The sequence below is a fragment of the Mangifera indica genome, chromosome 15 (assembly GCF_011075055.1).
Source record: "Mangifera indica cultivar Alphonso chromosome 15, CATAS_Mindica_2.1, whole genome shotgun sequence".
Lineage (NCBI taxonomy): Eukaryota > Viridiplantae > Streptophyta > Magnoliopsida > Sapindales > Anacardiaceae > Mangifera > Mangifera indica.
Genome location: NC_058151.1, coordinates 11,509,840 through 11,532,799, shown reverse-complemented (window position 1 = coordinate 11,532,799; position 22,960 = coordinate 11,509,840). Strand labels below are relative to the sequence as shown.

The 22,960-nt window shown below is 30.2% G+C and overlaps 3 protein-coding genes across 4 annotated transcripts; 2 read left to right on the top strand and 1 right to left on the bottom strand.

Moving 5' to 3' along the window:
* The first annotated feature begins 161 nt into the window (after window positions 1–161).
* Window positions 162–1,210, top strand: LOC123197497 (norbelladine synthase-like). The gene is made up of 2 exons (XM_044611820.1): window positions 162–345; window positions 912–1,210. The coding sequence occupies exons 1-2, from the start codon at window positions 162–164 to the stop codon at window positions 1,208–1,210; spliced, it is 483 nt and encodes a 160-aa protein (XP_044467755.1).
* A 4,387-nt stretch (window positions 1,211–5,597) lies between these two features.
* Window positions 5,598–10,174, bottom strand: LOC123198241. Of its 2 annotated transcripts, XM_044612910.1 has the most exons (10): window positions 9,746–10,171; window positions 8,818–8,913; window positions 7,860–7,944; window positions 7,112–7,233; window positions 6,947–6,971; window positions 6,775–6,858; window positions 6,632–6,661; window positions 6,413–6,518; window positions 6,216–6,280; window positions 5,598–5,905 (listed from the first exon to the last, which is right to left on the bottom strand). In XM_044612910.1, the coding sequence occupies exons 1-9, from the start codon at window positions 9,839–9,841 to the stop codon at window positions 6,217–6,219; spliced, it is 708 nt and encodes a 235-aa protein (XP_044468845.1). In that variant the 5' UTR covers window positions 9,842–10,171; the 3' UTR covers window positions 5,598–5,905; window position 6,216. The 2 variants fall into 2 exon arrangements, with proteins under 2 accessions (XP_044468845.1, XP_044468846.1); XM_044612911.1 differs by lacking the exon at window positions 8,818–8,913 and having other exon boundaries at window positions 9,746–10,174.
* A 10,067-nt stretch (window positions 10,175–20,241) lies between these two features.
* LOC123197628 (bromodomain-containing protein DDB_G0270170) lies at window positions 20,242–22,082 on the top strand. Its single transcript, XM_044611955.1, has one exon. It carries the CDS (start codon window positions 20,629–20,631, stop codon window positions 21,376–21,378), a length of 750 nt encoding a protein of 249 aa, XP_044467890.1. The 5' UTR covers window positions 20,242–20,628; the 3' UTR covers window positions 21,379–22,082.
* The last annotated feature ends 878 nt before the right edge of the window (window positions 22,083–22,960 follow it).

The window sequence follows — 22,960 nt, the reverse complement described above, 5'->3', positions numbered from 1 at the left end:
TTGGGTGGGAATAGTTTTTTGGCCTATTTATAATGATAATTTATAAACACGACGTTGGCTGTTTCCATTTAGATATATTCTAATAAAGCATTATAAATACCAAGCAATAGACAAACAAATGAACCAACCCAGCATCAAGAAACCAAATTCATAACATCAAAATGCACGGCCTTGTTGCAGCAAATACTTTGGTGGCTGCATCGGCTGCTTCGGTCTGGCAAGTCTACGGCACCCTTAACGTCCTCGCAATTATCAATACATATTTGCCAGATGTGCTTGGAAGAGTAGAAGTCCTTAAAGGTGATGGACATGTTGGCACAATTCTGAACGTTACATTTCCACCAGGTAATTAAATTATTATTATTATTATTATTTTATGATTGGAAACCTGTCCGACATCACCGGACACGTAAACTCTAGGGTATTGTAATTAGTCCTACAATCACTATACTGGGTAATTCAGGGTTTCACATGAGAGAAAGATCATACTAGTCAACTCTGGCATTTTATAAAAGAATATTTTCGCTTAACCACTTAAGTTAGGGTTAAATTTAAATTGAAATTGTTCAAGTTTAAGTTTGTTAGTCAACCCTGGCTTTTAATGAGGGAATTTGTTTGCTTGATCACTTAAGCTATGGCTAAATTCGAATCGAGTTTATTTGAGCTTGGTATAAATAATCTAAAATGACATCGTTTTGACCAATACATATTAAAACAATATCGTTTTGCTATTGAGCCCAGTTCAAAGTTTGATTCGAACCAAACTTCTCTCAAGTGAATCGAACTTAAACACCTGACTTCATTGAAGCGAGCTCAAGCTTAACTCTGTTCAAATCTAGCTCTAAGTAATTATAATATTATTTGTCAAACATTTTATTTGAGCTACTAAATGTTTAATATTCATGTTTCAGGGACTCCTGGAGTTGGTTATATGAGGGAAGAGATTATAAAGGTTAAAAATAAGACACGCGTGAAGGAAACAAAAACCCTTAAAGGAGGATTCATAGCATTGGGCTTCAAGCGTTATGTAACTCAATATAAAATTATTAAAAAAAATTCTACATCAAGTATTATAAGATCAACAATAAAATATAAGATTGATCATAAGTTAGCAAATCTTACTTCCCTGGTAAACACCGATCTGGTGCAAATACTTGCAGAAACTGTTGGGAAGTACGTGACTGGGGAGCTGGCACCTCCCCCTTCATAGAAGTCTTTTATTTTTTTTGATAACCGAAGATCTTACCCGTATTGGTTGGACGAATAAATTAAAGGAATAGTGACCAGATTCCTTCAAATAAGTTGCACCAGGAAGTTTTTGTTGTTTTTGTTATGGTATTACTATTATTATTATGTTGATTGATATTAAATAAATGTAATAAATAAAAAATATTTGTGGTGTTTGTATTGATTTATTGTAATTTGCAATTTTCAATAAAACCGTAATTCTTTTTCAATAAAAATCATGGATTTGAAGCTTCTTTCCCTTTAAGAAATTCTTGGTAGCCCTTATCGCATAATTCAATAAAATTGTCGTTCGAATCCAACCTTACTAGATTGTATGCATTTGAACGAAGGATTCTTTATTCGAAAATTTAATTTTTAAGTTGTTCGGTAACTAATGCTAGATCCGAACCAAGTTGATTTAGGCTCAAAAGTTGGCTCAGCTTGATTCGGCTAGTTTCAAATTCATTAATTTGAGTTTAAACTGAGTTCGAGTTAAAAAATTTGACTCATTTTAAAATTTAGTTAAATTCGAGTTAGAGAAAGTTCAGTTTGATTTAGCTCAAAAGCTAGATAGATAACTCGATTCAAATTATGTTAAGTAATTATTAAATAATATTATTTTGACAATGAATCAAGAATTCGAACTATGAATAATTTCTTGGCAATAGAAAATAATTATTTAATGCTCAAAGATTATGAAAGATATGGAAATTTTGATCTCTGTTTCTTGTTTTATAGCTTCTATAATTGGTCATACTTGAGGTTTTCTTTATGGGTTGCGTGCTTATCTATTAGTAGTTGATTGCCCCTAAGAGTCACACCTATGGGTTTGATTAAGTAAGAGTTTTAATCACATAACAATATCCCTTAGTATCTAGAGTGCGAGAAACTTTTCTACTTGTATGTATGTATAAATGCCACATGAATAGTTAAAAGGGCAAAGGACTATTTCCCTTCCCCACCCCCGCCCCCCCAAAATTTAGGTATGTTCTCAAAGTCACACTTGTGAGGTTTAAAAATCCAAAAATTTCACTCATCTATTAAAAATCTTAGTTGTAGTTAGGGGTTATCGTTATTTAACAAAAAATATTAAAAATCTAAAGTTTTATTACGTTTGCCCTCCTCAGCTTGAAAATCTTACAATCCCCCTCACTTGAAGTTTGAGAAATCAAAATTTCCCCCTAGGCCCTTAGGGTTTGCAAACCGTTGTCGAAAGTGGGAAATGATCAATAGAGAGAGTAAAGTCGAGAGGAAGAGCCAACGCCACTGGAGACAATGAAGTTCACAGTCTCCGATGATGGTTTGCAAAACCTAAGGAAAAAATTTTAATTTTTCAAACTTCAGGTGAGAGAGAATTATGCGATTTTTAAGTTGAGAGAGGGTAAACGTAATAAAACTTTAGTTTTTTTTTATTAAATAACAGTTTTATTTTTAACTCTAACTGAAATTTTTAATAAATGAGTGAGATTTTTAAAATTTTAAACTTTATAGATATGACTTTAAGAACGTGTTTAAACTTAAAGTGAAAAATAGTCCTTTGGCCTGATTAAAATTATATAACTAAGAGTCTCACACTTGGTACTAAACATTTAATATGTTGCGGCTGGATAGTTGACATGTGTCTTAGTATTATTTTGGATGGATCAGATCACTTCTTGCTTTTTCCCGAAAAACTTGAAAAAAGGCTGCTTAATTCATGCTTAAGATATGCAATTTCCTTTAAGCAAACAACTCCTTTGATTCAGCAACCCTAATTCATTTGAGAACATTGAAAGCCAAAGAAATTAAGAATATATATATATTCTTAAAGGAAATTGCATATCTTAAGCATGGATTAAGCAGCCTTTTTTCAAGTTTTTTGGGAAAAAGCAAGAAGTGATCTGATCCATCCAAAATATATATATATGTGTGTGTGTGTGTCCCTGATTCCTATTTGTGTCTTCTTTAAGTGATAATGTCTTTTTTTAAATCTTTTTTTACAAGTTGCAGGTTAAAGTAATACTTATCCGTTAGACGTTGGTCGCCGCTAAGAGTTGTAACCGAGTTTAATTGAGAAAGACTACTAAAAATGGCACAAACACTATTAGAAAATTGGAAGATATTTTTTTTTTGTTAAAGTTAAATTTCTTATCCTTGGAGTAGGAAGCGAGCTTATTCGGGCTCGAAATGAGTTTTATTTGAACAAGCTCGAGTCAAGCTTATCCTAAACAAGCCCGTTTGGGATATACGAGCTTAGATTATAAACGGAAAACAAGTACGAGCCCAAATCGGAACATGGGTTGAGGTAGTTGCTTGTTTAAATTATAAAAAATTTAAGTTAGAACAAACAGCACCGTTTGTTCCCTGCTGTATTTTCTTCCACTTACACGAGCTTGAAGCCGAACTGTCAAACTTGAAATGTGAGCCCAAAGCTGATCAAAGTAAACCCAAGTCAAAATACACGAATCCGAGCTAAGTGTGAATTAATCCTGAATACTAAAATTATGAAGTGAGTTAAACACGAACACATGTTCAACTAGCCTAGGCACACTAAAAACGAGTCAAAAATGAGTTGACCTTGTTTGAATTCGGTTCGGCTCATATCTAGCCTTAACTGAGAGCAATAAAATTGTCTTCTAACTTTTACAAACACTAATAAATAAATAAAACCCGGAAATAAAATTAAAAAATGTGTACTTTTACATCTGGGAAATTTGTTAACATCTCCTTTTTGGTTTCTTCACTGAAACTATGAAACTTATTTCTGTATTTTTACAGCTATTTTAAATTCATCCAATGATATAATATTATATTAGAGACAGAAACAAAAATTAGTTTTCTCATCATATATTATTAATGAAGTCTATTAATATAATTATAATATTGATTTAGTTATTAAATTAATTATAATTAAGAAAAATAACTGACTGGAAACAAAAGTTAAGCATGAGAGCATCATATATTATTAATTTAATTTTTAGGCCAAAGGACATTTCCCACCCAAGATTTGATTAATTCTTAAAGTGACCCTACTAACTTTTGAAAACTCAAATACTCATATGTTATCTAATTTTTGTTAAAATTTGTTATTAGTTACAAAGGTAAAAACGTTATTTAACTAAAAATAATTGAAAAACTAAAATATTATATCATTCCCCTCACCCCCTTAATTTAAAAAACTAATAATTTTTCCTATCCAAAGTTTAAAAAGTTTTCTTTTTCCCCCAAGGGTTTTTTTCCCTTGGCCACCTTCCCATTCTAGCGGATAGTCGGCCCTTCCCCACCCATCATCTTCTCCCACTCGACACCTCCCGAGCATGGATCGGCATTTCTCAAGCGTCTCCCTAGCATCATCTAAACAAATAAAAATGAGTCGTTTTTGTCTCTTCGTCTGATGAAGACAATTTGTCTTTGTTTCTTTCTTTGGTTGTCGACAACGTCTTCTAAGTGGGAGAAAAAGATGGGTAGGAAGGGTCAACAATCGACCAAAATAGACAAGAGAAAAAAAAACCCTAAGGGTGGTAACTTTTCAAATTTTCGACGAAAAAAAATTATTAATATTTTAAATTAAAAAGAATAAATGAGATAAAATTTTAGTTGTTTTAATATTTTTTGTTAAATAATATTTTTACCTTAATAACTAATAACAAATTTTAATAAAAATTAAATAATAAGTGGATATTTCAATTTTCAAAAATCAACAGTGTGGTCACTTTGAAAATGGACCAAACCTTGGGCAGGAAAAAAATTTTGGCCTAATTTCTATTCAATAAAATATCAAATCAAGTTCCTAATAAAAAGGATGCTGACGTTTTGAATAGAATGTTACGTGTATCAATTCCTGAAAAAGAAGAAAACTAGATGTTTGGTTTAGATAGATATAGAAAATAATTTTGATTTCTTTTACAAATAATTTATTTTTAAAAATTCCGTAATAATTATTTTTAGGAATAAAAATGAGTTTTATTGTTGCATGTATTACAGCACAATATCAGTATAATTAAAAAGAACAGAAAAATGGCTAGATTTTATCTTTTAATTCTAATTATCGTATTCTTATCTTAAAAAATATCACAAATACTCTTTAAAAATTTAAATATCTCAAATATACCCTCTCAACCTTGTCATTTCACTCAAAAGTGTATCAATCTATATTAATCATATATATTGTATTGTATAATACGTCTATTATATCATACTAATTTGATACACTTTATAATACATATAATTTTTCATTTGTATCGTATAATACATATCATATATCGAATAATACTAATAACTATGAAAATACCACAAGCAAATGAGAGTCCATATTTTCAGAAAATGTAGCAGCTTGCCCTAGAAAATGATTAAGAAGCAAAACCAATTATAGTTTTCCATAACAAAAGGGAGGAGCCAATAATGAATCTTAATTGAGTTCAGAAAAGAATCATTGCTCTCTGTATATACAATATAATCATCAGACAATTTCAACCTGTAACCCCCCAAGGGAAAAAGGGTTTGAAAGAATGAAAGTCATGACACTACTTAAACAATGGCATCTCTCAATCTCAAATGAATCTGGTGATGTCGAGTTTTCACAAGATCTATATTGAACTATGGAGAAAATCCACCCCACCAAAGTTGAGAGGAAAAAGGAAGACAAAACGCATAATGGCTTGTGCGATTTCAAGAAGAAAGGAAACTCGATCACCAAAACCTGGTAAGAGAAAGTTGAAACAATAAAACTATGTACACTTAGTTTTGAGTACCCAACTGAGTATGTAGATTATGTGTTATTGTGTAATTTTAAATTAAGGATAAAATAACACTTAATCATATGATAACATTTTCTGGCTTTTAATCAAACTGAACTCTAACTGCCCTCCAAACTTCATTATCTGTTCATTTTTGTTTCTGTAGATAACATTTCGAGATGACAAAAAGCATCTTCCAAATCTAAGCAAAAAGTTTCAATTAATTTATCTGCTCAAGAAGCCAGAACACTCCATAGAGGAAGTATGTTGTACCTTATGATAAGATAACAAGTCCAAGATACATAGCTCCAGAAAGAAATGTAAATGATATTATTCCCCTGTAATTATCATTAAAAATAATCCGTAATTAGTGACAAGTATACATATAAAATTGAAGTTACCATATTAGCACATCATACAACTCTGAAATTAGACAAATATCATCTTTTTCTAAAAGCTAAAAAGCTCACCAAATGACTCCCCAACCAACACCATTACAAGGGCAGGGGCAAACATCTGCGAACTTCTCAGCATCACTGGAGTTGTTTCTTCGAGATATTAGATCGTCATAAATATCTGCAACATTAATATTCCCAAATGGTATTACTGTTTGCATTCTTTAATTACAATTAGAGAAATTGGGAAGAGAAAAAAAGAAAAAGAAAGAGGAAAAGAGGGTATATACACACCATAAACTGAAAACAAGCTGTTCATTACTCCTGCAGCATGCAAGAATAGAAATCAGCTAAACTTCTTTTTTCACTAAACAGATAAAGCAGGTATCATTCATAAGCTCATTCAACAAGGTGGGATTATATTACAGGGCATATACCAATGAAGAGGATGACATAGCGGAGAATATGGACACTTGTTTTTTCTTGCAAAATCCAAATTACAGCGAGGAAAATGATGAATCCTGAAAATTCAGTGGGTAATTCTCAAAAACATGGGCCTAGAGGCTTCATTATAATAAAAACAGACACACAGATCATGAAAAGACTCACCAATACAAAGTCCTCGAAGTGTCCACTGTTGACACAATAGGATAACTTGTAAGATAGCAGAAAAATGTGGTACAAACTTTCAAAGAATTCTAATAAAACAATAACAAAGAGCATGTGTTAAAAAAAACATATCAATCGAAAAGACTGTTTCTGTTACTTTCTTACATTTTTTGCAACAAAGAGCACCATAAACAATGCAAGAGCAAGACAACCAGCAGCTACTCTTGCACTGATTAGATTTGTTGATGCAAGCACCAAAGCCATTCCCCAAAATGATGAACCAAGATCTGGAAGTGAAGAGCAATTGTATGTGTTGTGATTGCCATTGTTATAAAAGAACTTAATGATAATTGAGAACAAAATAAGGAAACCATAAGTTAATGAAAAAACTAAAATCTTGAGCATTGATGGTTCACGTGGAAAAATTCCACATAAAAATTGAAGAGCATAACAGCATTGAAGGGGTCCTTGTCTTTTTTTGATACATTCTTGGATTCTGACAAGATTCAGAAACAGAAATTGACATGACTAACACAAGGCCTGAACATATCCGCATATTGATTATAACATGACAAAATGAAGGAGAAAGGACAAAGAGGAGGGTAAAGGAACCAGTGAGAGGGCAATGCTACACTTACAATTATCTTTCACAACAAATAAAGGCCATACAAAAACACGTCTATGTATATATGAATCTATGTACATATATACATGCATGCATGCATGTGTATTTATCCAAAATCACATGTCTCTAATATGAAATAAGGCATGAGTATCATATCTGTGTGTCAGAGAGTGTGTATTGAGAAATTTGCAGAGCATGCATCTTGTAACCTAATGTCATGCAACATAGCGGGAAAACAAAGATGAGATTGAAAGAAAGTTTAGTTTGTCTGATAGGAAAGTATATTACATCCGGCGGGTAGGATACAACAATATAAGCCACCACGTGTTTGTGTCACTCCACCCTCATTTGCATGAACCTCCATCCCTTCCACCTGCATAATAAAGTGGAAATTAATAGCTCTGATTAAGCAAACCCCATCCGTAAGAGCAACACAATGAAACTGAATGTGAACTGACACAGTAAAATCATGAATTTTAATTAAAAAGAACGGCCCTCAACACAGAAGCCAGCAGTAGTATCATAATAGCAATATTAAGAGGGGGTCATCTTCAAGTTTGACTGTACAAATAAGATAACCATTTAAAAGCCCACACTGTTGTCAATATGATATTGGGAAGTGCACACTTATTTCAAAACATACTGAACATTTCATTTTGCTACAAACAGAATGTCGAAGAGCTGACGTTGAATTCCAAGAAACATAGAGTTGAAACTAAATGGTGATATTTTTAAAAGGTAAGGTGCAATCTATTTACTCATCAGTGAATCAGGTTCTATGATATCGAACAATTACAAGGTTTTCTACTGTTGAAATAAAGGGCACAAAAAGTGCACCTTTGTCAAAATTTTCAGGAGGGAAATTTTCTAGACTGAAAAACTAGAAGCTGTGAAAGCCTCCATACCCAGATCTCAGTTGCCAATCAACAGCAATATAGAAAGTATGTCTCTATGTTATTCCACAATTAAAGATGACTTTAGTACTTTGGATAACACTAAATAAGAAGAGAGCTGAGAGACAGCCAAATCATATCATATTTGCAGTGCAGTAAGATAATAAGTGAGATTCATCAAAATATGAATAAGGTTTCATCCATCTTAACCTATTGCCAATGTAATGTGATGAAAATCTTTCTAACCAAAATAATGATAGTACTCATAAAGATACAGTATATAAAATTTTAGTTGAACAATTGTTTATTTTTAAATTAAATCACAAAAAAGATAGGGGGAAAATGCTTCTTACATCTCCACATGTGAGTTTACACGCAATTGCATGACTTGCTTCATGCAAAAATACAGTAATTAGCTTAAAGGGTGTGAGCAGAAATGTCCTCCAGAGCTAAGGCAATCAGAAACCAAAAAATTACATCAATACATCATTCTAGAAAACAAATGCCAGCATAACCCATTGAACCAAACATACAATTGCATCTGCTACAGCATATCTGCTTAAAAAAAGTTAACAATAACTTCTTATGCCATAATGCTTTATAGAAATTGATAAGTCCAACCCATTTAGGCTTCAGAAAACTTCTAGTACTCAGAATTGAACTCACAAATCTACAAAAGTACTTTCATAACCCTTCGAACAACTAGTTACAAGTCATTCTCCCACAATAAACTTAGCTTATGGGTCCAAAATTTATTAACCTCATTAGCATTAAATTCTGTTGATATGTTAAAACTCAGTCTGAATTTCATCTCCTCGTTTTTTCTGTCAGCTCTATATCATTGTAAAATCAGAAGAAGTTGCAGGCATCAATAAACAAATTGAAAACTAAACCAAAAGGAAAAAAAAATTGGGTTCAATCTAAATCATAACAATTTTTTTGCATTAATCAAAGGTCAATTTTTGTAGATCTACCATGCAAAGAAGCTCCATAAGAGCACCCAGGATTCTCTCTGTCATGATACAGAAAACTCAAAACAACGCAAAAAACACAGAACTTAATATGAAGATTTTAATTCAATACTATAAAACAAACACATGCATCAATGAAACCCAACATAAACAAAACCCTCAAACTCAGTTGACTCAATCCAAGTACCCAACTCAATAGCTAAAACACCGCCACATAATTTCTTTCTTTTTCCTTTCGTCAGCTTCCTGAAGAACCAGAAACACTTAAAAAATAAACAAATAATTCTGATGGGCAAGAAATGAAACTCACAGCGAGAATAACAACAGTGAAGACAGCAATTGTCACCAGAAATGTGACCTGGTCACGATTACAACAATTCTTGAGCTCCCAATTCGGATCCACCATTCTTTTCGTCCCTCTAAGCTTCTCTACACAAAACGGCTTCTGGGTTCGAAAGTTTCGAATATTTAAGAAAGTTTTGGTAAAAAAGAAAGAGGAAAGAAAATGTAGGAAAGAGAAACTGCAGAGACAAAACCCAAAAGTGCCTTTTTTGGGTAACTCAGAAGTACTTTTGTTGCTACTTTTGTTTTATCATTTCAATTTTGAACGCTAACCATTATTGAAATCAACAGAGGAGAAAGAAAGATTCAGAGCACTACCGCGTATTTCATTTTTTTCTTTTTTCGAAGGATTTTAATTGGGTCTTTCCATTGGCTAGATGGTCACGAAGACCATTGTTGACCTTTCTGTGTCTGTCTTTTCATATTAAGCTGCAGCAGCCAATTAAATTTTGCCACGTTTAAATCTGGGAAATGATTTGGTGATGATTACACATAGTTTATTTGTTGTAATTCAAATTAAATCATGAATTAATTTGAGATTGATATTCTCTGGGAAATAATTGTGTTTCTGAATTTTTGTTTTCACATTGAATTGTCAATATAAGGATCTTTCAAAGTTTCACATAAAAGATTTTTTTCGGATTTGAATTGGGGTTTGAATGTACTTCCCTCTTTCAATGTTAAAATTATCTTAGATAATAAATACGGAAATGTGAAAAAAACAGTATGAAAATTATATAAATATAATATAATAAATAGTAAAAGATACTTTTAAAAAAAACAGTCATAAAATTTAGATGAAAAAAAGATATAAAATGTATATATACGGATTTAATACGATATGTTGTCAATAATACGTTTCAAACAATATGATAATATCAATAATAATTTAAACATTTTTTAACGGTCTTTAGATTAACAATTTAAATATATAATATCTAATTGACTATTAAATTTAATATAACATAATAAAATTAAAATTTAATCATCACTAAAAATTATTGGAAGATATTAGGGATTTAGATAATAAAAAATTAGGTTTTTTGTTTTTTATAGTTATGATATTAAGGTAATTAATTATAAAAGCGAGGGACATTTCCTACTTTAAAAAAATTATAAACAAGGTAAAACGTAAAAAATGACAAAAATATGAGTTTAATACATTTTGAATTCATAAATTCCAACCAATGTGTTTAAAATGTGAATAATTTGTATTTTTATTAACTAAGAAAATTACTAAATAAAAATTAAAAGTAAATAGTGTATAAACATCTCTCTTATCAATCGATTTGAATCATCTGATTAAGAATAAAATTATATATATAAATAAATCTTACTAATTTATTTATACATACTGACATAATTATGAATTATACTTTTTGTCCCTTTCATTCACCAATTAGGCATTAGACTCAGCTCTCAACGCATTTCAGAGCACTACTGCTCCCACTGGCTTCAACAACACCATACCTGAAACAGGTTGGAACGACACTGTCTCAGCTCTCGCCCTCTCAGACTGTCAAACCTGCATAAATTTAGTCGTTCTTAAGTATTCGTGGTGTCTGCTCAAACCAGACATCCGGTCAGGTTTGGCATGATGACTGGATGATCTGCTAATCCTCCAATATGTTGTTAACCAAGGCGGATAACAAACTGTTGAATGTGCAGTATGATGACCGTGAAGTTCAGGATCCAACTAATACTTGCCTAATTCCTGCCTATTGCAAAATGAATAGTCTTGAATCCTTCTGTTGATTAGCCTCCAACACTTTGTTGTTTAACTTTAGAAGAGTTAGATGTCTCTTTCGGAATGTTGAACCCGAAAATTGACTATAACATAAATTCTAAGATTGAAAAATGTTATCATCTTAATGCACTAATAGTCGTATTTTTCACCAATGACTATTGACATTGAGAGTGGCACAAATGAATTACTTATATCGAGCATACAAATACAAGTATAATTTATGCCCAAAAACAATCGATCATGACTCTAATACCATTGTTATAAAATAAAATAAAATTTTTGAGAAGTTTGATTATTCTTTCAATAGCACTCTCAAAATATATGTACATTTTGCAAATGATGGATTGCTAGCCTATTTAGAGTGTTAAAAGTCGGCTAAGTAGATTGAAAATTTAATTTTCCCAAGTTATCTTCCATGGCAAGGCAACTTCATTGGTTGAATTTGTGGGCATGCAAAACCGACTTACCAGAAGACTTCCTATGTATGAATGTGGGTTGCAAGTCTTTCATTAATTGTCACTTAGCTTGGAAAAGTGGCAAGTACTTTAGCAGAGAAATAGTTGACTTGCTTGTAGCATCCTTGTTTTCACCAAGGAAAATGGTCTATTTGGGTTTGTTCACACCTTACATTGACAAGTTGTTGGCAATAGCGACGTCACCGGTGCCCAAAATGGAACCGGCCGGAGGTACATCCTTCGAACAGGATTACTGCTTCAAGAGGTGGAGGACTCAAAAAGGATACGATAATTGGACTTGTGGGTGGGGCTGGTGTAATTGGGACTAATATCAATATTTTTGGGCTGTTGTGGATTTTAAAGAGAAGGAGAAGGAGAAGTGGAGGAGAAAACGCCCAAGAGGTGACTAAGAAAGAGGGCATCGAAATGAGATCTTTCTTGTTTGATTTGGATGTGTTGATTGTTGATAATAATAAACATGTTTTTTCTCTTTACCATATATGCCAAATTGTTGATACTAGTTGGTTTGTCCTGACAATGAATGAGATTCTTATTAGCTAACATGAGCCCTGACAAATTAAACTTGAAAAACAAAAGAAAGTTGGTTTTTAAAGTGATTCGGTCAAAAAATTTAAGAATTTGTGTCCTCAATGTTTTAGATCAGTGTTCTATTATCTAAGTAATAGGGAATTACCGAAATAATACGAAATTAATATTGTGTGTGTCTTAGTTTAGCTTGTCTTTTCTCTTTCCACAATCGAGAATTTATAACAATGAGAAATAGAATAATAGGTGGTATGAAAATCATTAACTTGATTGACACGTTATGGTTCTGATACAATAAGAGAGTAATTACACTTCAATTTTAACTGTTGAAGTTGAGGAGAGTAATTTTTTGACAATAGTAAACAACTATTTAATGTTTGACGGATTGAAGAAGTCATGGTTCATATTTCATGCTTCATGACTTCTATAAGAAATTGTGTCTAATATGCAGATTGCGTGCTAGAGTAATGTTCATATACTATTTCTTAATCACCACTAAGAGTCACACTTATGAGTTTAAACGAGGAATAATTTTGACCACATAACAGTAAGGATGTGTTTAATTTAGGTAATTTTTTTTATCAAATATAAAATATTACTATAAAGATATATTACTTAAAATATTAATAAATATAAACTATTATTAGGTTTGATAAAAACTGATAAGTACAAATAATTATTGTGTTTAATTAGATATAATAAAATAATATTAAGATATTATTTTACTTAAATATCTTTAAGTAAAATTATTTAAAAATATTTTTTATGGTACTTATTATATTAATTAAAAATAAATATATTTTTATCTTAAAGAATTAATAAGTAAGAATAAAACTATAACAAAATCAAAATTCATTATCTCTTATATTATCTATCACATCACAATTGATAATAGAATATTATCGAAATTTTTTATAACTTAACAAATCCAATAAAGTAATATCAAACATAAAAGATAAATTATTACGCTAATATTTAAATACTCTCAATCAAATAACCTCTAACAGATAGCTAACGGTTATTAGATAACTATTTCTGCAATCAGCAATCCACTTACTTTATTTGATCATAGATATGCATGCTCGCAAAAAAGGTAGGGATATACATAATTCAGTTCACATCATGAAATCGGATTGAACTATTTAAAAATTACGATTTGATTTGGTTTGTAAAATAGTTTAGGTCAATAAATTTTTGAAAGACAGTTTTTAATTTGGATAATACCAAACCATAGACCGTATTTTTTAAAATATATATAATTATATTTAACAAATTTTTTTAATAAATAATTAGGTGTATATTTTTTTTTTTTGTCATATTTATTATCATTTGTTTACATGTGTATATATATATTCTCATCATATCAACGTTGTGGTTTAGCGAGGTTATCCAACGACGAACAAAATTCTTACACAACTTGCCAAATTGCTAAAAGATTGCAAAGTGTAATTACATTAATAAACATGACCATGCGTAGGAATTACAGGAAGCTTGATCTTAATATATAATCTTCACTAGTTTTTACCGAGGTTAATTCCATTGTAAGCAAGGGCGGACCCAAGGGGTTTAAAAAATATGAATTAAATAAATATTTAATATTATTTTTAGTTTAAAAAATTACTAATTTAATATATTTAAAAGGTTAAAAGAGTAATTTTTCATTTAAGTTTTAATACAAAGAAAAATATATACCTGTAAGAGATTAAAAACCCAAATACCTATTTATAAGTTAATTTTGATTAAAATTTTCTGATAGAGATAAAACTAAATTATAGGGTTTAGTGATAAAACAATAATTTTATCTTTATCTTTAATAAAAAATTTTAATATAAGTTAACCTATAAATAAGTGTTTGGGTTTTTAATCTCTCGTAAGTATATATTTATTTTCAAATTAAAACTTAAATAAAAAATAATCCTTTAATTTATTTAAAATTTTATAGGATTTCCTAAAATTTCACCACGACCTTTCTTAAATTTTATAATATCTTAATTGATTTCTTTGTATTTTTATTTAATCTTGCCCTTGGGTTAGGATAGGCTCGATGGCTGACCTGTAAGGCACTAGAATTTAGAGGAACATGACAGCCTCGCCAATCACAATCACAATCACAATCACAGGTGGCTCCCTTGCCTCCATATATTGCATATCTTAATTGCCCCACACAACGTCGCTCAATGTGAGGTGGTGGTGTTGTTGATGGGAATGGAAACGTAGGAAGATGATATTAATAAATTTATATTATTTTATTTATTTAATAAATAAGATAATTACTTTTTATTTAAATTAAAAATTTTAAGGCTGGTCAATGTCTTCGGACGATGATTGTTTGTGACGTTGCCCAAGTCATCACTCATCGGTCAGCAACGATCACCAATGTGGCTGCGCCAGGATAGGGATGGTGCGGTGAACAATATAGGGGTAGAATAGTAAATTAAATTTTTAAAAATTATAATTTACTAATTATAAACTAATTAAATTTTAATACATGGAAAAAAAATTTGGAACAAGCTTAAGAAAGCAATTTCATACCATGGTGAAATTATGTGTACTCAATTATATATTCAGAGTATATGTTATTATATAATTTAATAATTTTAAATTAATAATAAAGTAAAAAGGCTTTTTTCACCCCCAAAGTTTAGTTCATTGTTAAGCTCTCACTCATTAAATTTTAAAAGCTCAAATACCCACCCATCAGCTGTTAAAATTAATAGTCAAATGGATGAGAAAGCAATTGCATATAACAGTGAAATTATGTGGATCCAATTAGGTACGCAGATCATGTTAATACTTAATTAAATATTTAAAATTGAATACACATAATATTGATCTCCGCATGGTTCCTTGATTCAAAAATAGTTATTTCCTTATTTTAATTGATAATTTTTTAGTTTTTTTTAAATTTCAAAATGTCACTATTTCTGAAACAAAAATGAAATAACAGGAGATTCGAAGATGACAATGAGACCCCAATCAACCAAACAAATTAGATGGATATTGTTAAGCAATATATATTTATAAGAGTAATGTATTGTGTACACATTTTTTGTATATAAATTATATGTCATCATGTAATTAAATATTATTTTATCTTTAATTCAAAATCATTCAATCATATAATAACCATAACAGTCGAATCACATATCGTATCTTGTATTGAAACCCTAATTTACCATATCAACTATCCTATGGTATCATATGATACAACATTTAAAAAATAAAATATTAATATATTAATAAAATAATAAAAGATTATAACTGGTACATCATCATGTTGAAAAAAATATTACAAACATCCCTAAAAGTTTACAATTTCTTATATACACCCCTATTACATCATTATTTTCTCTAAAAAGGTATATTAATCTGTATCAATAATACGTATTATATTGTAGGATATATATCGTATCATATTAATTTAGTACAATTCATGATACGTATTGTTTTTCTTTTGTATCGTATCGTATCGTATCACATTATATATATTATGTATTATATGATACTGATAACTATGATAATAATATATTATCTATGTACTTAAACTATATACCGAAAAAAAAAAGTGTAGACATAGTTATAAATAAAATGTGAATCACAACGTAAGTTCCAGAATTTTTCATCACATGGCAAGTGACCACCACCAAGGCTACATATATGGACACAAATTAAACCTTGTAAAGTAATCCTTGGACCCATTAACTTAATGGGCCCTATTATTTTTTGGCCCATCAACCACCAACAATGATATGAAACAATTGAAAACCTAATTTCTAAATTATCAATTAAAAAATTAATGTCAATATGTTAGATTATTACTTTTTTTAATATTGTCTCTTCAAATTTATTTTTGAAATTGAAAAAATATATATAGAAATTATTTTTTAAAGGCTAGATAAAATAAAATGAAGAAATTATACATATAATTTTTTTTTATTTAAGTTTCTAAATATTTTTTAGGGTGGTTGATGGGAAATAAATTGAAGCTTTTAAAGAGTGTATTATTAGATTAGACGCTTATATATATTTTGGATTCTCATGTCGGGGTTTGTCTCAATGTATATCCCTGGAAATTTCACAACCTTATAATTGATGCCACATACTAATTTATACTATTAATTATTAAATAATTTTATGCCCACCTTTTTGTAATTTTTTTAATATTTTATTAGTAAGGCCAAAAGACTTATTCCCACCCAAGGTTTATCCCAGTCTTAAACACATACTTGCAAAATTTAAAAAACTCAAACATTCACTTATGAGTTATTAAACTTAATCAAAACTCTTAGTTATAAAGGGTAAAATCGTTATTTTACTACTAAACCATAAAACTTTAAAATTTGTTATTATTTTTTCTTTTTAGTTTAGAAAACTAACAATTTTTCTGATGAGTAGATTTGAAAAATTCACTTTTTTTCACCTAGGGTTTCAAAATCCTCCTTCTATTTTTCAACGACTGGCTTTGACTGAGCCATCTTTTTCCTCTACCGTCGATAATAGACGACAACATCTCACCAATGCAATCCGATGACGAAGCCTTCATCGTCCCAATTGCCTTCATCACCAGATTAAGTCGGTGAGGTGTTGTCGTCCATCGTCAATGGCGGAGGAAAAAGATGACTTGGTTAGAGTCGATCACCAGAAAATAGAATGAGGATTTTGAAACCTTGGGGGGGGGGGGGGGGTGGTGGGGAAAAAGTAAATTTTGTAAAACTTAATTCGGAGAAAAATTTATTAATTTTTCAAATGATAGATAGAAAATGATATAAACTTTAAGAATTTTAAGGCTTGATGGTAAAATAATAATTTTACTATTGATCATAACAAAATATTTTAACAGAATTTAAATTATAGTTGAGTATTTGAATTTTTAAAACTTATATACGTGAGAATGTGATAAACCTTGGGTGGGAATAAGTCTTTTGGCCTATTAATAATGTTATATGCTTACACACGGTATTTGAATCACAAGACTAGTTGTCGTTGTGCGGGAGATTTGTATTTTGAAGTCAAAATTCGAAAAATAAATAAATCACAAAGACAAATAAAGTCATTGGTACCAAATAATAAGAATAATAATAACAATAACAATATGTAGATCACAGTCAATTAATTTTTCATGGTTACAAGGTCAACTGGCCCATTTTTTGTCACTAGGCCAGATAGAGGTTTGAATTATCCGTTCAATGACATCGTGACCTATTCTAGCATCAATGATATAATTAGAATTTCGTATGTATATTAAATTGAATTAATCTATAAAAAAAAAAAACAAATTTAACCCGATATCATCGTATAAACAAATTTAAGATCAAATTTTACTATCGTCATTTTCTTTTTAATATTCATTTCAATTAAAACATTTTAAACAAAAAAAAGATGTTGAATTGACCTAGGGGCTAAAGTTGAATTAGATGAATCATATTTTAAACTTTATTGCCAATCGACTAACATCAATTGACTAGTTGATTTGATCTAGGTTCTAAAACATTGCATGTGACAAGTTCTCACTTGTGAATTCCAAGCTTTTTCTTTTACCAAATTATCCCTCCACAAGCTAGCATTATTAAAATTTAATTATTTTTGTAAGAACTTATATATATACACACACACACACATATATGTGTGTGTGTGAATTCAAAAGGTTTGTTGTTAATCGCCATAACTAATGCTTAAGCGTATTAATAACCCACTTAAATTGTCACAAGAAAATTATAATAACAATTAGGCGGTGTCTGATTGAGGGGATTAAAGAGTACTCTGGTAATCTATCTTTTGTTACTTATATTTTTTTGTTTGGTTTATAAATAATAAAAGATTTAATAATATTTTATTATAAATAGTGATGTGACATATAATATAAAAGATAATCTGTTTATCACCTCTACTTTTGGTATTAAAAAATTTTGATTTTATTATAACTATATCATTATTTTTTATTTTTTAGGACAAAAAATAATCTTAGTTTTAATTAATATAACATAAAAAATATTTTAAAATAATTATATCCAAAAAAAATGTAAGTAAAATAATATATTAGTATTATTTTATTACATTTAACTAAATATAATAATTATTTATGTCTATCAAATTTTATCAAATATGGTAATAATTTTTATACAATAATTTTTAAGATATTCTATCTTTAAAACAATCTTTTAATTTTAATAATAAAATATTTTCCAAACCAGACACCTCCTAAGTAATTAAATACCCACATTCGTACCATTAGAAATTTATATACCGATATTATTACAAAATGTATTTTATTAATAGTCACTTAATGATCTCTTTAATTTAAAAAATATGAATAAAAATCTTTCCAATCTGATGCCAAAAACCTCTATTGGTTTGATGTAGTTTATGACTACGAGAAATCTCTTTTATAATTAGGAAATTCTTACCCACTTTTAACAATTTTATTCGAAATCTTTTATACCATAAAACTATACATATATATTTTTCAAATATAATTTAAATATATAGATGATGTGTTATTATATAATTGAATAATTTTAAATTAAAGATAAAATAATAACCAATCATATAATTACATATTTTTATATAAGTAAATTATATATAAAAAAAAGTACATATACTAGTGCCGAGTAACATAATATTTTGTATTAAAATTGTGAATCCCATGTAAGATTCCAATTTCAAGATGATTAGATTGAAGGGGACAGTTGATTGGAGATTACATTATTGTAATTTGATTACCGAACTATTGATTGTGATAATTAGGATACAATTCAACTTTTTTAAAGGTCTCTTTCAATATTACCTTTTGATTTTTTTGAGTTCAAATTTAAAGGGCCCCAAAAAAATTAATACAAGTGGATACATAGGCATCCTTTTCATCAACTCTTTAGTCACAACTAAAATTTGGGCTCTTAAAAGATATACACCATTCACTTTCATTAGGGATGGCAACATGTCGGCTAGAAGATGGACTACGGATACTTGAATCTCCGTTTCCATTTTTGCAATGAAAACTTTTTTGAGTCCATGTTTGATCCTTGATACAAGAATAACAGAAAATTTTTCTATTCTTTTTTCTTTTTTGTCCATGCACTTCCCTCTTCTTTCCTATTCATTTTTTGAAAAAGGGAATTCCCAAACGGGGAAGTAGAAATACAAAAATAATAATGAAATTGCCAGGGAATACCAACTACCTGGCAAATGGGAAATACCAAAACCGCTAACCAAGCAAGGAACCAAGAACCAAATACAAATAGAAACTGCAACTTCCAGGGAATACCAACTAACAGGTAAATACTAACTACCAGGCAAATACAAATAATAATCCAATCCAATACCTAACAGGGATATTTGACGTAGAAAATATTTGTAATAATTTAATATATAACGGGTTATAGAATTAATAAAAGTATGTATATAAATAAATTGTATAAACTTATATTTATAAACTAAAGTGATAACTTGTAATTTAGTAATATGAGTGTTTATTTTTTTTCTTATTTTGAAATTACCAATCAATGCTACTATTTTCATTTGTACAATTTGATTATATATGTAGTATTACTTTTAGGTATGTGTCTCGGAGAAGACGAACCAAGAATGAGACAAGTTGGGGAGGAAATAAGTCATGATATATTTATTTTTATTCTTGTTTTATTCAAAGATTTTAATTATCTATGTCCCCGTCTCTGTACTCATTTTTATTAGAAATTTCCCTCTCTTGAACAAAAGGGCATACCAAAGACCACCCCGTTTGGTGAGGCTAATTGTCATCCCTATCTTTGATATGAAAACAGAAACATCATTGTAGTAGTCACAACCAACTCCACCCAGCCAGGCTTTTAGCGCAAAAAACTCTCTTCACGTCCCTCTATTTCATCTTCACTCAACACTCGCTTCCCCCCCTCTGTCCATCAAAATCCCCTTCAATGTCAAAACTTGTTAGTTCACAAGTCCTTATCTTCATCTTCCTTTAGAGATCTTTTTCAAATTCTCTGCACTAGTTTTTTCCTTGTTGGTGTTTTAATGCTAGCTTGCTTATAAAACACTAAGCTTGTCCATGTTCTTCTTCCATCTTGCAAAATTTTTACATTGAAGGTTTGATTTTCAGGAGAAAGATTAATGGCGATTGAACTTGAAAGCTCTGGTGTGAGTCCCAGAATTTCTTTTTCTCATGATTTTTGTCAGTCTGATATTATTCCTGTGGTGGAGCAAAACCCTCGAAGATCAAATTCAATAGGCATTGATTTCGACTTCTGTGTTCGCAAAAGCTTCGACCAAGATTCATCTTCAGCCGATGAGCTTTTCTCCGATGGAAAAATTCTTCCCACGCAAGTCAAGAAAAAGATTAACAACAATCCTCAAGTTTTGAGTACATTGCCAGTATCATCTCCTCCAGGCACTAAAAATCCTGAAGAAACAAAAGAAGAGAGCCTGAAAAGAAGCAAGATAGTAATGAGGGACGAAGCTGGCGACAAAGATGGTCATTTAGATGAGAATAATAATAATAATAACAACAATAAGCAAAGTTCAAAGTCGTTTTGGAGGTTCAAAAGAAGCAGTAGTTTGAACTGTGGCAGTGGCTATGGGAGGAGTTTGTGCCCTTTGCCTCCACTTTTACATCGCAGCAATTCAACCGGGTCTGCTACAAATGATAAGCGAGCTACATTGTCAAAGGAGAGCAACAATTCCCAGAAAAAATCACCACAATCTTCATCTTCAACAAACCATTTGAAGCCCCCATTGAAGAAGAATTATGGATCTTATGGAAATGGTATTCAAGTGAGCCCAGTTCTGAATGTCCCATCAGGGAACTTATTCGGTTTAAGTTCAATTTTCTTCAATGGCAAAGACAAGAACAAGAAGAAATAATTGCTTAATGCTTAGTTTTTTAATTAAGGGATTGATTGTGTTTTGATTAATTAGCCTTTTTCTGGTTTCTTGATGTGGGACGAGAGGATAAGAAAGAAAGGGTGCATGATGAAGAAGATAAAAGGAAAGAAAGAAGGAAAGGTAGGTAGATGGAGAAAGATATAATTTCGTGGCACATGGCTTGGAGAACAAATTGACAGGTAACCCTTGCTTTCATGGCTGTCCTATTCTGCTTTGCTTTTGGTTTTATCATGTGACAAACATGCCTGCAATATAATGTTCACTGATATTAGTTAAGACAAAGTATTTGTATTCAGAGTGCTTTTAGAGATCAAAATAATTCCCCATTAATGACAAAAAACTTTGCTTCTTCTGATCTTCTCCATTTATGATTATCTTAAGAGGATTCTGAACACAACAATGGAAGATTAGAAGAAAGAGGGTTTCAGTTGGGAAGCAATAATTTTATGCTTATCTGTAAAATGAGTCAGAATTTTCCCATGTGTTTGATGATGACCATGTGACAGGCAAAGCTAAAGATAGTTAAAAGAGGACCCCCATTTTCATGGTTGTCTTTCCTTATATTTTACTTCTCATATGCTTCAGATTCATACTTGTGATGGTGTTTCTTCTGTCCCTGTGTTTCTGGATATTAGTGGCTGCAGATTTTATAAAAAGATTGGAATTAAATGTGTTCATATGTCCATTTTCTTTGTTTTAATAAAGTCAGAACACTACACATGCAGGAAAAGATGCCCCCCACCTTTAAGCATGTTCTTGGCTTTTGGGTAGGCCTTTCTCACAGATTAATGTAGATTTCCTTGGATACCCTTTCTTGAATCCCTCTTCTTCTTTTCCTGTTTAAGATCAAAGGGAGAAAAAAGTATGATAAATTTGGAATATGTACAATCACTCCCAAATAACATACATTGTACAATATAACTTCTAAAACATGATGAAATAGTCTTAGGGGGAGGGGGCCAGTGGGGGCTGATGACCCTACCCAAAGGCAAATTGAATATCCATAATCCTAACATTATTTTGATCTCCTTGAATTGAACACGGTTTTGGAGAGTAGAAAATGAAAAATAGAAAAAATTTTGAGAAGGGAAATCAATGTCTCCCTTTGTTTTTTCTCTCAAATGAAGAGATCTTACATAAACTAAATCATCTTTTTAGAGCTGAAACAATAAGTTTAAGAATAATATTACGTATATCTATTTTGAGTGTATAACTATATACATACTTATGTGTGTTATATATAATTAGATATTATTTTATTTTTAATTTAAAATCACCAAATTTATAATAACACATATAAAATATATACCTATTTGTATACTCAAAATGGATATATATAGTTTTATTGTAAGTTTAAACAAGTGAAACCCTAGATTTAGGGGTTAATTAAATATCTTTAAACTTAACATTATTTTGATCTCCTTGAATTAGACATGGTTTTAGAGAATTGAAAATGAAAAATAGAAAAAAAATTGAGAAGGGAAATCAATGTCTCCCTTTGTGTTTTATCTTAAATGAAGAGAACTTATATAAACTAGATCATCTTTTTACAGCTGAAACA

Bases quoted from the DNA above. Each gene is read 5' to 3' on its own strand.
- LOC123197628 (XM_044611955.1), top strand. From the start codon at position 20,629: ATGGCGATTGAACTTGAAAGCTCTGGTGTGAGTCCCAGAATTTCTTTT.
- LOC123197497 (XM_044611820.1), top strand. From the start codon at position 162: ATGCACGGCCTTGTTGCAGCAAATACTTTGGTGGCTGCATCGGCTGCT. The intron at 346-911 runs GTAATTAAATTA...TTCATGTTTCAG, and splicing joins GAACGTTACATTTCCACCAG to GGACTCCTGGAGTTGGTTAT.
- LOC123198241 (XM_044612910.1), bottom strand. From the start codon at position 9,841: ATGGTGGATCCGAATTGGGAGCTCAAGAATTGTTGTAATCGTGACCAG. The intron at 7,234-7,859 runs GTAATATACTTT...CTTCACTTCCAG, and splicing joins TTGTATCCTACCCGCCGGAT to ATCTTGGTTCATCATTTTGG. The intron at 6,662-6,774 runs GTATATGCCCTG...TGCATGCTGCAG, and splicing joins CTATGTCATCCTCTTCATTG to GAGTAATGAACAGCTTGTTT.